The sequence below is a fragment of the Equus caballus genome, chromosome 10, assembly GCF_041296265.1.
Source record: "Equus caballus isolate H_3958 breed thoroughbred chromosome 10, TB-T2T, whole genome shotgun sequence".
Lineage (NCBI taxonomy): Eukaryota > Metazoa > Chordata > Mammalia > Perissodactyla > Equidae > Equus > Equus caballus.
Window position 1 is genome coordinate 70383102 of NC_091693.1, and position 12522 is coordinate 70395623.

Here is a 12522-nt window from a genome sequence, read left to right on the forward strand (position 1 = left end):
CATTTTATTTAATCTCCACATATTTGTGGCTTTTGTGATTTTTTTCCTGTAGTTCATCTATAGTTTCATACCTTTGTGGTCAGAAAAGATGCCAGGTATTATTTTGATCTTATCTTAAATGTATTGAGACTTGTTTTGTGGGCTAATAAGTGATCAATCCTGGAGAATGTTCCATGTGCATGTGAAAAGAATGTGTATTCTGCAGTTTTTTGATGGAATGTTCTTTATATATCTACTAAGTTCATCTAGTCTTATGTGTTGTTTGAGGCCAACGTCTCCTTATCTTCTGTTTGGGTGATCTATCCATTGGTCTAAGTGGAGTGTTAAAGTCCCCTATTATTATTGTGTTACTGTCTATTTTTCCTTTTATGTCTGTTAATAATTACTTTATATATTTAGGTGCTCCTATGTTGGGTGCACAGATATTTACAAGTGTTATATCCTCTTGTTGGATTGTTCCTTTTGTCATTATGAGTGCCTCTTTGTCTCTTTTTACAGTTTTTGTTTTAAAGTCTGTTTTGTCTGATATAAGTACTGCTACCATAGCTTTCTTTTCTTTGCCATTTGCATGATCTTTTCCCATCCTCACCTTCAGTTTGTGAGTGTCTTTAGGTCTAAAGTGTGTCTCATGTATGCAGTATATATACAGTTGTTTATTTATTTTTTAATCCAATTGGCCACCCTATGCCTTTTGATTGGAGCATTTAGTCCATGACATTTAAAGAAGCTACTGGTAAATAGATACTTATTGCCATTTTGTTACTTTTTTTCTGGATTCTTTAGTAGTTCTTCTCTGTTCCTTTCTTCTTCTCCTGCTCTCTTCCCTTGCGACTTGACGGCTTTCTTTAGTATTATGTTTGGGTTCCTTTCTCATAATTATTTATATTGTAAGTTTCTGGTTTGTGACTTTCATGAAGTTCATATATCTGTACATAGCAATCTGTATTGAGTGGATGGTTTCTTTCGTTTCATCTCTTTCTAAAAGCTCTACTCTTTTGCTCCCCTCCTCTCACATTTTATGTTTCTGATATCATATCTAACCTCCTATTTTGTGTGTGTATATCCATTATCCTCTTATCACTAAAATAGATAATTTCAGTACTTTTGTCTATTGACCTCCATATTATCTTCATAGGTGGTTGATCTCCTACCCTTACTGTATTTTTGCCTTTACCAGTGTTGTTATTGCCTTTTGTGGGTTATTTTTTTTTTTTGGTTAATTTTCTTATTCCTATTTGTGGTCTTTTCTTTCCTACTTAAATAAGTCCCTTTAACACTTCTTGTAAAACTGGTTTCTCGGCAATAAACTCCTTTAATTTTTGCTTGTCTGGGAAACTCTATAACTCTCTTTCCATTCTGAATGATTACCTTGCTGGGTAGAACATTCTTGGCTGTAGGTGTTTTCCTTTCAGAACTTTAAATATCCCTCCTAGCATGTAAGGTTTCAGCTGAGAAGTCAGCTGACAGCCTTATGAGGTTTCCTTTGTATGTCACTTGTTGCCTTTCTCTTGTGGCTTTTAGGATTCTCTCTTTATCTTTAATTTTGGACATTTTAATTATAATGTGTGTTGGTGTGGACCTCTTTGGGTTTATCTTGTTTGGTGCTCTCTGTGCTGCCTGTACTTGGATGTCTGTTTCCTTACTCAGGTTAGGAAAGTTTTCAGCTACTGTTTCTTCAAATAGATTCTGTGCCTCTTTGTCTCTTGCTTTTCCTTCGAGGATACCTACAATATGAATATTACTGCGCTTGATGTTGTCCCAGAGTTCCCTAAGATTGTTTTTGTTGTTTTAAATTCTTTTCTCTTTTATCTGTTCAGCTTGGGTGATTTCCTCTTTTGTCCAGCTCGTTGATCCATTCTTCTGTTATCACCTAATCTGCTACTGAGTCCTTCTAGTGAATTTTTTATTTCCAGTATTGTATTCTTTATTTCTGATTGGTTCTTTTTTATATTTTCCAATTCTTTGTTGACATTCTCACTGTGTTCATGCAATCTTCTCCCAAGATCAGTGAGCATCCTGATGAGTTTTTCTTTGAACTCTTTGTCAGGTAGATTGTTTATTTCTGTTTCATTTAGTTCTTTTCCTGGGGTTTGTCCTGTTCTCTTGCTTGGAACGTATTCCTTTGCCTCCCCATTTTGCCTCTTTCTCTGTGCTTACATCTATGTATTAGGTGGGTCAAGTATGTCTCCTGATCTTGGAGAGGTGGCCTCTTACATGAGGCCTTATGAGGCCCAGCAGTGTGCTTCCCTCTCATCACCAGTTCCAAATGGTCCAGGAGTGACCCCTGTGTGGGCTACATGTGTCCTTATGTTGGGGCAAGGTTGCTCTTACTGCAGGTGCTCAGGGAGTCTAGGCTGTCCCACTGGCAGGCTGGTTGTAATGCTCAGCAGCATGTGGCTGCTATGGACCCTTCAGTCACTTTATTGAGTTTGGGGAGCCCCAGCACAGTTGGCTGCAAGATCTAATAGAACACTTCTGTTGAAGTTTTTCTGTTAAGTGAGTACACCCCCAGCATGGCTGGTTGCTACCCTCAGGTGCTTACAATTCCTGTGAGCCTCTGGCCTGCAACATTGTTGTCAGCTCTCTCTGGATTGCAACTGAGTAGGGCTAGCCCCAGGCAGGGGAGCACCCAATTGTTTCAGGCTTTGGAAGGCGGGGCTGATCCCCTACGTGGCTGTTTGAGAAGCACAGGTCCTTCTGCCACTGATAAACCCCACGGCCCACAGGTCCACATACACCATCAACACAGTCCTGGCCCATGCACATGTCCTGATGCCCTGGAGCGTACCCAGTTGCCCCACTGCAGAGGCCCCCACACAATCCAGCAACCCTGTACCCACTCCTCATGCATGCCCTGCTCTGCAGAGGCAGATCCACTCGCCTGCCTGCAGAGGATCCAGGCACCCAGTCCACCAGGGTGAAGAAGTTGCCTGAGGGCTTGCTGTTGGGTGGGGCCAGTCCCTAGGGCATCTGCCTGCCCTAGCTGAGCTGGATTAAATCAGTGCTCTAGTAGGTGTGGCAGACCCCTGGGTTAACAGACCAGCAGAAGAACTCCAATTGCATCTGCCAGCATCTGTATCAGCAGGCCTGTACCAGGTCACAATAATGGCTGCTGCCAATCTCTCAGTCCCTGGAAAAGTCTCACCTCTCACGGAGATACACCCAGAGCCTATCAGGTGAGGCTCTTTTCACCAAAGGACTGTGTACTTTTCTTTCTGGTAATTTCAGGTTGCTTTCTAAAATGGGTGAATTTGTCCACGGGCCCTTTAGGAGCCAGCTTTTTCACCCCTTAAGTCCAATAGCTTTTCTTTGGGTATTCCCCATTGTAGTTAACAGCCAGCAAAGCCAGATATTATGACACTTGTCTCAACTGTGCTGTGTCCAAAGGATGCTTATAGCAGTAACACTCCTCTGCTCAGACCCCCTATTCCTCTAGGGAAGGCTGCATACATTATGATTGCTCCCAGCTGGCCACACAGCACCGTGGTTCATGGAGGTGGCTTTTTTTCTCTCCAGAAAGGAATTTCTGCCTCCTCCACCTCAGTCAAAACTGTCCCTTGTTGCAGGGGTTCTTTTTATTCAGTTTTCAGTTCTCTCCCAGGTGTAATTGTTCCCAGAGTAGCTGTAAATTTGTTGTGTCTGTGGGAGGAGGTGAGTTCAAAGTCTGCCTATGCCACCATCTTGACACCTCTTTCCTAATTTTTTCAGAGGTATGATTCTAAGCACTTCACATGTGTTATACGTTAATCTTCTCAATAATCCTATGATGTAGGTATTGTTAATATTGTTCCTATTTTATAATAGTGAAGAAAGGTGAGATGCAGAAGTCAGGTAATACTGCCAAAGTCACAGCTAGCAAGTACAGGTCAGATCCAAACTCAGGTAGGGCAACTCAGCCAATCTTAAATAGTAGCTACTGGGAGAGCAATGGCACTTACAGTCACCAGAAAGAAACGATAGGGCAAACTTGACAAGAAACAGACATAATACGGAACACAAATTTTTAATAAAGGTTTATGGCTTTTTTAATTTAAAGAAAATTAACAAAAGAAACTATCTAATCCATCAGAGTAACTTACTTTTTATCAACAAGGCCTCAGATTTTATATGAATATATATATAAAAATGGAAACAAAGGGAAAAACAAAAAAAGCTACTGTACTATTTCTAGCTTCCACAGACGACTTAGTCCACCCTGCAGCTTTAACACACTGGCCACTCCTCTTCCTTGAAACATTCCAAGTCTCAGCTTCCATAATACACTTCCCTGGGTGTTACTCCTACCCCACAGTCACTCCTCCACCAACCTCTAAATATCAAGGGTTTCCCAAGTTCATTCATTCAACACATCAAGAGCCCACCATGTGCCAGGCAGGTGTAGGTGCTTCGGTAAGTCAGTGAACAAGAGTGCTGCCCTAAGTCCTCTTCTCTCAGGATTGAGCCCCATGACTGCGCAATCCAGAAATTTAGGAGTCATCCTTTATTCTGTACCATCATCCAGCCCGAACTCCATTTCCAATCCATCAACAAGTTCTACTGGTTTGACTCCCAAAACTCCTCTTAAATGTGTCCATTTCTATCAGTTGCAACCATTACATTTTATGTAGATCAATATACACTTGATTCTTGCTTTCTGTCTTATATTCTACCACTCTTTACCATCCTTTCTCCATTTCCAAGAGTTGTCTCTACTTAAAAACCTTCAATGGCTTTCCACTCCCTAGATAAAAGTCCAAATCTCTTAACACAAAGTCTTGTGTGGTCTGGCCCTTTACTACCCAGCCTGGCACCCCATGGTCCCCTCATGTCTTCCTCTTGGCTTCCTTTCTGTTAAGTGCAGCAGGTTCTTTCTAACTACTTGGCCTCTGCAGTCTGCAATTTCTTATGTAAGAAAACTCTTTTCAGTTTGGCCCATTCTCTTCCTTCAGGCCTTCCCTTGTCTGATTACTCCACAAAGGTCTCCTCTCTTACTATTTAACAGATTTTTATTTCCTTCTTGGGACTTTAATCTCTCGTCTACCTGGCACACAGTAGGGTCTCTAACCCCATTTGATACTTCTGAACCCAAAGTTGACTTCACGAATAAGTATAAGCCGGCTGCTATTGAAATGGACGGAAATAAGACTTATTAACTAGTACAAACATCCTTCCACTTGAACTTTTAAATCTGACCTCATTCATGTTTCATTGCTATTATCATTCCCTAGGAGATTATTGCCTCCCTCCCCAATTCCAACTGTTTCCTTTAGGGATTTGTCAACAGAAGCATTTAAAGCTTTTGTTAAGGGAAAGAAATAACTACTAATACTTTTTTTGTAGCAGTGGAGAAACAGTTCCACTCTTGTGTCACCAAGGAGGAAAAAAGTCTAAGTACCAGGTGCTGACCTCTCCTTGGACATTAAAACTAGTCACCGTGGAAAAGGATAAGTGGTGGACTGAGTCAAACAGAGATATAAATGTATTTTCATTGTAAAACAGACAAAATGCCACTCTTCCTACTTGTCTGTAACTCAGCGCAATTTTAAGAAATAGAGACGGGCTGGCTCCATGGCTGAGTGGTTAAGTTCACGCGCTCCGCTTCGGCAGCCCAGGGTTTCGCTGGTTCAGATCCTGGGCATGGAGATGGCACCGCTCATCAAGCCACATGAGGTGGCATCCCACATAGCAGAGACAGAAGGACCTACAACTAATACATACAGCTACGTACTGGGGGGGTTTAGGGAGAAGAAGAAAGTAAAAAAAAAAAAGAAGGTTGGCAACAGATGTCAGCTCAGGTGCCAATTAAAAAAAAAGAGAGAGAATATTATATGAAAGTACTCTATCGATAAAAATATAAGGTATTAATCATTTATTCATCAATAATTCAAAAAAACTTTTAAATTTTTTTATTTAGATGGTAGAGGTATAGACATAAGCAAAACAGATTCTATATCCTAATGGAGCTTATATTCTAGTGGGGAGAGACAAAAGTTAGGTGGTACAAGTGATAGGGAGAAAAGCAGTAACGGGGACTAAGGTAATAGGGGAAAGCCTCTCTGATAAGGCAAAATTTGAAGGAAGTGAGTGGTAAGGAGTATCTGGGAGAAGAGGATCCAAGTACAGGAAAATCTCAGTCTTATTTAGGAGTTATGTTCTACTATGTTCAAATAATGTGCAATTAAGACCATTGGTATTTATGAACTGCTCCCGTAATTCATTCAGCAATCTGATTTACCTCCAAAGAAATGATTTCCTATTTCATGGATAATAAGATTTATACGGGGCCAGCCCAGTGGTGTAGTGGTTAAGGCTGCAAACTCCGCTTTGGTGGCCCAGGGTTCATAGGTTTGGATCCCAGGCATGGACCTACACACCGCTCATCAAGCCATGCTATGGTGGTGTCCCAAATACAAAACAGAGGAAGACTGGCACAGACATTAGACTGGGACAATCTTCCTCAAGCAGAAAGAGGAAGATTGGCAACAGATGTTAGCCCAAGGCCAATCTTTCTCACCAAAAAAAAAAAAAAAAGGACCAGCACCACTGTTATCAATAAAAGTCTAAGAATATCTGTCAATAGTTGGCTGCTACCAAGTAGAATTCCTATAATCTGCTAGAGTCAAATAGGAGTACACTGGGAGGTACCATCTTGGTAACTTTTATACTCTATCTTTGTAGAGTGTTGAGTGCTTTTCTCTGAACCACTTGTCTCCAAACATTTTGATGCACTCTATCAGAGGAGGAAAAAATAGAGCACACAGCAATATGTGCATGATTATATAAATTACACCTATGTATCTATCTATCTATCTATATACAACCCTATTATATCGTATACACAGTGAAACTGGCACTAAATGTGATTGGCCTCAGGCTTAATACAAAAGAAAGTATGGTAAACATTTCTAGATAAAGCATTAAAAATGGGACTACAGCCATGCACTGCTTAACAACAGGGACATGTTCTGAAAAATGCTTCTTTATGCAATTTTGTCATTGTGCGAACATCATCGAGTGTATTTACACAAACCTAGATGGTACAGCCTACTACACACCTCGGCTGTATGGTACTAATCTGATGGGACCACCATTGTGTATGCAGTCTACGGTAGAGCGGTGCATGACCGCGCTGTAATCAGAGTCTAACACAACTTGGTTTGCTAATTATGTTTAAGCACATAAATCACATTATTTTAAAGCCAGAAGGGATCTCAGTGACTAGATCATTTTACAGATTATTGATAATCTTGAGGTACAGACAAGATGACCAAAATTTAGAAACATGTTTTTAGAAACTTGGGAGGCATGAGTCAATAGCGACAATAAGAGAAATAATGAACTTCTCTTACTTTTCCTCAAAGGTTTAAGGATACCTCATCCATCAGTGCTTGAAGGTTCACTTGGAATCAGGATTCCAGAGATCTAAAGGGTATAATACTCAAGACTGTAAAGCGTACAGAGAAAAACACGTCTTTATTTTTTTATTTTTCTTTCTTGAGGAAGATTAGCCTTGAGCTAACATCTGCTGCCAATCCTCTTTTTGCTGAGGAAGACTGGACCTGAGCTAACATCCGTGCCCATCTTTCTCTACGTTATACATGGGACACCTGCCACAGCATGGCTTGATAATAGGTGCGTAAGTCTGCACCCATGATCGGAACCAGAAAATCTTGGGCTGGCCCCTCCTATGTCTTTAGAAGTTCCTTTCATCACAACTAGAATACACAACTACATACTGGGGGGCTTTGGGGAGAAGAAGAGAAAGATTGGCAATACATGTTAGCTCAGGTGCCAATCTTGGGGAAAAAAAAGAAAAAGAGAAGTCCCTTTCACATGTGCTAGACATTCTCTCTGTTGCCAAGAGTGTGCCTAAGGGTCTCAGTAAGCCTAAAGATAGGATTCCTATGGGTACAAATTTGCTACTTCACTCCTTCCCTAACTCTTTCTTCCTTCTACTTCCTCTATCAACAAGTTAAAACCAGTTAATTTAGGCCTGCAGATTATTCAGGCCCTATCATATCACTACTGACACTACCCACTCCCAATCCAGACCCTGTTGTATACCTTTGAGTCAGAATTCTTTGGTGCAGAAGCCACTTTACCTGCATCCTCTTTCCTCACAATTAAAAAAAAGCTTTTGGAATTAACTGTGCAGAGTTTAGCATACTATCACAGTCTAACAATTAGCATAATGATACCTATCCAATTTGATAATCTCTGCAGAATATTTTATCAGGCTCCCCACAAAGACCCAAAGAATATTCCAAAAGGAAGCAACTACAATTCCATTCTAAAAATGAGTCAAGGAAGAGCCATGGACAAAAGACAACCTAAGCAGAGATTTCCCCACAGTCAGTTACACACCTGGTGGTGGCCATCAGGTGAAGCAGCTGAATGGCCTAGTATAAAGTATTGATTAAATCACAATCACGAGACTTAAGTGTTTCCACTTGACCTATCAAGCCTGCATCCTGCCCTTGGGACCAGTGTTTGCTCTCATTCCCCCAACAAAGGCTCAGCATAAATGAGCCCAGGAACAAACAGCTGTTCACAAAACTGCTACTTAAGTGTCCTCCCCGGTTCTACAGTTCCAGCCTGTGACAAGGAGGTACAAGCAGCTACTCCATGAGAGCCCATCACTGTCAACAGCCACCAAGAGCTGCAGGAAGAGCCGTCGGACGCCACAACTTTTTTAAACCAGCCTCCTTTCCCCAAGCCCTGACAAGAACAAATCCCTAAACCTTAGAAACAATATAGTTTTAAAAAGTAACTTACACACATGGTTTACTTTTCAATTTGATCAGGGAATGCAAGGCATGAGTTTCACCAGTGACCTAAAATATGCATGAATTGTTCAAGAATGAACTTTAAGAAACTTTAATAACTGATGTTAAAATTAAAAAGGGACTCCCATCTCCACCCTCCACGACGGCGTAATTTCAAATCAATCTGTACTACACATGTACACGGTCCTCTCAAATCGTGTTCTTTAAACATAGCTGTTACTATCTAGTACTAGCTACTTAATACCAGACAACTTAAATTTGTTTTGCAAGATTTTAGGTTTTTCCACAAACGGCACAGGTGGTTATTCTATATAAACAAGCATTAAAAGATTCATCTTTGCTAACCGAAGAGAGATGGGATGGCCATTTTCAAATTAAAGTCAGATTTATTCTGACCTAATCCTCTAAGGTCTTTCTAGTTTTCCAAGATTTTGTGATTTATAGTACACTGAATGTAGGAAACAGCTTCCAAAATTTACAGTGCTCCATTCAAATCATATGATCAGACTTCAGGTCATTTGAGCCCAGCTTCATTAAATTTTAGAATTCCTTTTTTGGAAAGGAACCTATTAGGAACTACTTACCAACTATTTACTATTCACTATTTATTTGTGAAATCTGTAAAACAGGTTACTATGCCATTTAGCATAATTTAGACTGGCGCAGGAAACAGGATTCAGAGATTCCAAGTTACTGCCCAAACTCCAAATTAGAAGAACCCCTCAAATTCAATTATCTGACTTTTAGAATTCACTGGACCGTGAGCTCCAGCTTACCTGATTATTTAGTACTTCTGCACCACTCCTCAAAGTTTTCCTACACCAGGACTCCCACCACCCAGAAACAGCTTTCACAAGCAAGGTGCCAATGCTCTCCTAAACCTCCAGAGCAGGGTGTATTTCCTGATCGAACAAAGAGCAACAAAGAAGTGGGTGGTAACCACCTCTCACAGAGGCAAGCCTGGACCCATCGAGGCTCCGCATCTACAACACAAGCAGCAACACCTCCACGTTTCCCTACCGCCGTCGTATTTCCCGCGTAGACCGACTACCTCAAACTCGAAAACCCTAATTTTTATTGAGGAAGTGCAGCCTTCTCATTTGAATCCTGAGAAAGTGGCGCTCAAAGAACCCGGCGAACAAAGGAGAGGGATGGAGCCCACACAAAACAGCGGTGTGAGGGTGCCCCAAGCAGGAGGGGACCCCCACCCTAAGGAACTGCTCTCCAGCCCCGACCCGGGTCCAGGGGTTCAGGGGTCCGGGATGGGGCTGGAGGCGGAGAAAGGAGAAGACATTCGGTCCAGCCGGAGACGGAGGGGAGGGGAGGGGAACAGGCAGGGATGGGGGAGGGAGGGGGCTGCAGGGCGGAGCTCTCGAGGCCGCGGGGCTTTGTGTGCAGTATCGGCCGGGGTAGGGATTTTGACCCGGGGGAGGGGTCGGGTGCAGGAGGCCGGAGCAGGGCACCCCCAAACCTCCGCTCCCACGAGCGGCGGGCGGGAGAGGAGCCAGGGAGAGCCGTCCCGTTGGCCGCTCCCGCGAAGACGGGGATAGCCGGCAACGTCCCAGCGGCGGCCACTTCGGGGCGGCGGACCGCGCGGCGGAGGGAGAGGGCAGGACGGAGGAGGGGGGCGTCCACCGGCACCCCCGCAGCCTCTGCGGGCCGTGGACGGTCTCCCCCGGCCGGCGCCGGGTCGGGAACGGGTTAAGATGCGGCCGAGCAGCGGTCCCTCCTCCTCCCCACCCCTCACACCGGCGCCCACTCGCGACGGCGGCCGCGGAGCCGGGCGGCCCCGGCCCGGCGCCCCAGCCCCGCCCGCCCCGGCCGGCCGGCCTCTCACCATCGTAGTAGTAGCAGACTTTCTTCTTGCCACCTCCCTGACTGTACGCCATGGGCTCCCCGGCCACCGCCGCCGCCGGCTCCGGCTCCTCCTCCTGCTGCTGCTGCTGCTGCTGCGGCCGCGGGGCTCGCGGGGAGAGAAGGCGGCTGGGGTGAAGCGGGGGTGGCAGTCCTGCGAGAAGGGCGAACCGGAGGGAGGCGAGGAGGGGGCGCCGGCAGGGCTCGGAACCGCCCGGCCGAGGGGCCGAGAGCGCGGAGCAGGGGGTGGCGGCAGCGCCAACTCGCGACACTGGGGAGGGGGAGGGGGCAGCCAAACCACCTCCTAGGCCGAGGGGAGGTGGGACGCGTCCACGGTGGCCCCCAGGGGGGACGCAGGGACGCGACCAGAGAAAGAGGCCTCTTCAGTCTTGGGATAAGAGGTCTTCTATTGATGAGTAACTTGCAGAAGGCAGTGCCAAAGACGGTCGCCCAACGAGAAAAAAAGGGCAGGCTTTCGCTCTGCGAGTAGACAAAGGGAGCGTGGAGCCGGGTGAACGCTCCCCCCTCCGGACCTTCGCACAGTGGTTGCGCCTAGCCCGAGTCTGCGCAGTCGGTGCCTCCCCAACCGTAGCCTTGGCGGCGGAGACCCCCTCACGTCGTCCCACGCCGCTCCCCTCCCCCACTGTCGCGAAGCTCCCGCCGGAGCTGGCCACGTGCCGCGAGGCGGGCGGAGAAAGACCCCTCGCGAACCCCTTCCTTGTGCCGCAAACCGGCCGGTCCGTAGCCCACGGACGCTCTCTCCGGTCACGTCAGTTTTCTCGTTTATTCATTTATTTCTTGATTATGTTTTTTACTGGTAATTGCTCCGAGGTTCTGACCTTTCAGGGGGACCTGTTACAGAAGTTAAAGAGAAGAGTGTGCTGAGTTTGAATGAGCACTGATAGAACGCATTTACGTGTAAGGCACCGTTCTAAGCATTTGCACTTAGAACAGATTTCATTGATACCTATTTATAGTAGATTACCTGTAACTCATTAGAGACTCCCTACAACGCTGGGGTGTAAGTATTATTTCTATTTCTTCTTTCTCAATGGGAGGCAAATTAAGGAACTTAGTCCTCTCAACTGTTGATGGTGTTGGATTTGAATAATTCAGTCTTTCCCCCAAATCCACACACCCTAGCTACTCCACTGCTGCTGGCTGGACGTCGGAAGATTGGAGCAGAAAGCGAGGAAAGAGGACTTTCAAAACTCAGGGAAGTTATAAATACCTGTGTCCCTGTGTTCAGCAAATCAAGAAACATTTATCAAGCACCGACTCTAAGGCAGCCACCTTGTGGGTGAAGGGTGGGGGCTGACAGTCTGCAATGTAGCACTCTTAGCCCAACTCTATCAGTTACAATTTCCCCCAAATACAACACATTCTTTCCCACACCCCCATCAAAAAAAAAAAAAAAAAAAAAGGCCTTATTGAAGCAGGAACCACTCAGAGCCACTAGCAAAAATATCCTCTTTATTTCCTGACCTCACCTCCCCCTAAATTTAGAAAAAGTAATTCCAGGGTAGCGTCTATTTCCCTCCCCCAAGTCTGTATTTTTAACAAGTACTCCAGGTACCTGATACAGTTGGTACAGGAACCACAGTGTAAGAAACATTACACTTAGCTTAGAGGTAAAGTTGATTACGTGATACTCACTTTCAAAGTTCTGCTCTAGTAAGTCTAAAGTCAACTTGGTAGTTTCTGAGAACGCAATAAGTTAACTTAGTAGAAGCTAATATTCTTCTCAGAGCCAACATAGTGAAGTCTGTCTGCAATGAGACTTGACTTCAGGAAACTCCCCTGACTCTGTCCCCTCCCCCAAGTCTGTTTTCTGTGCTCCTCACATGGTGGTTGTGACTTGTACCCCTGTAGCTCAATCCTTGGCATGTTACAGTTGCCCTCA

The 12522-nt window shown here is 44.7% G+C and overlaps 1 protein-coding gene across 1 annotated transcript in view; it reads right to left on the reverse strand.

Moving 5' to 3' along the window:
• The window catches only part of HDAC2 (histone deacetylase 2), a 36972-nt gene extending 25590 nt beyond the window's left edge, over window positions 1-11382 (reverse strand). Inside the window, exon 1 of the mRNA XM_023650960.2 lies at window positions 10603-11382. Within this exon, the coding sequence (XP_023506728.1) occupies window positions 10603-10654 (52 nt within the window). The 5' untranslated portion in view covers window positions 10655-11382. The remainder of the gene's footprint in view (window positions 1-10602) is intronic.
• Window positions 11383-12522: the final 1140 nt, after the last annotated feature.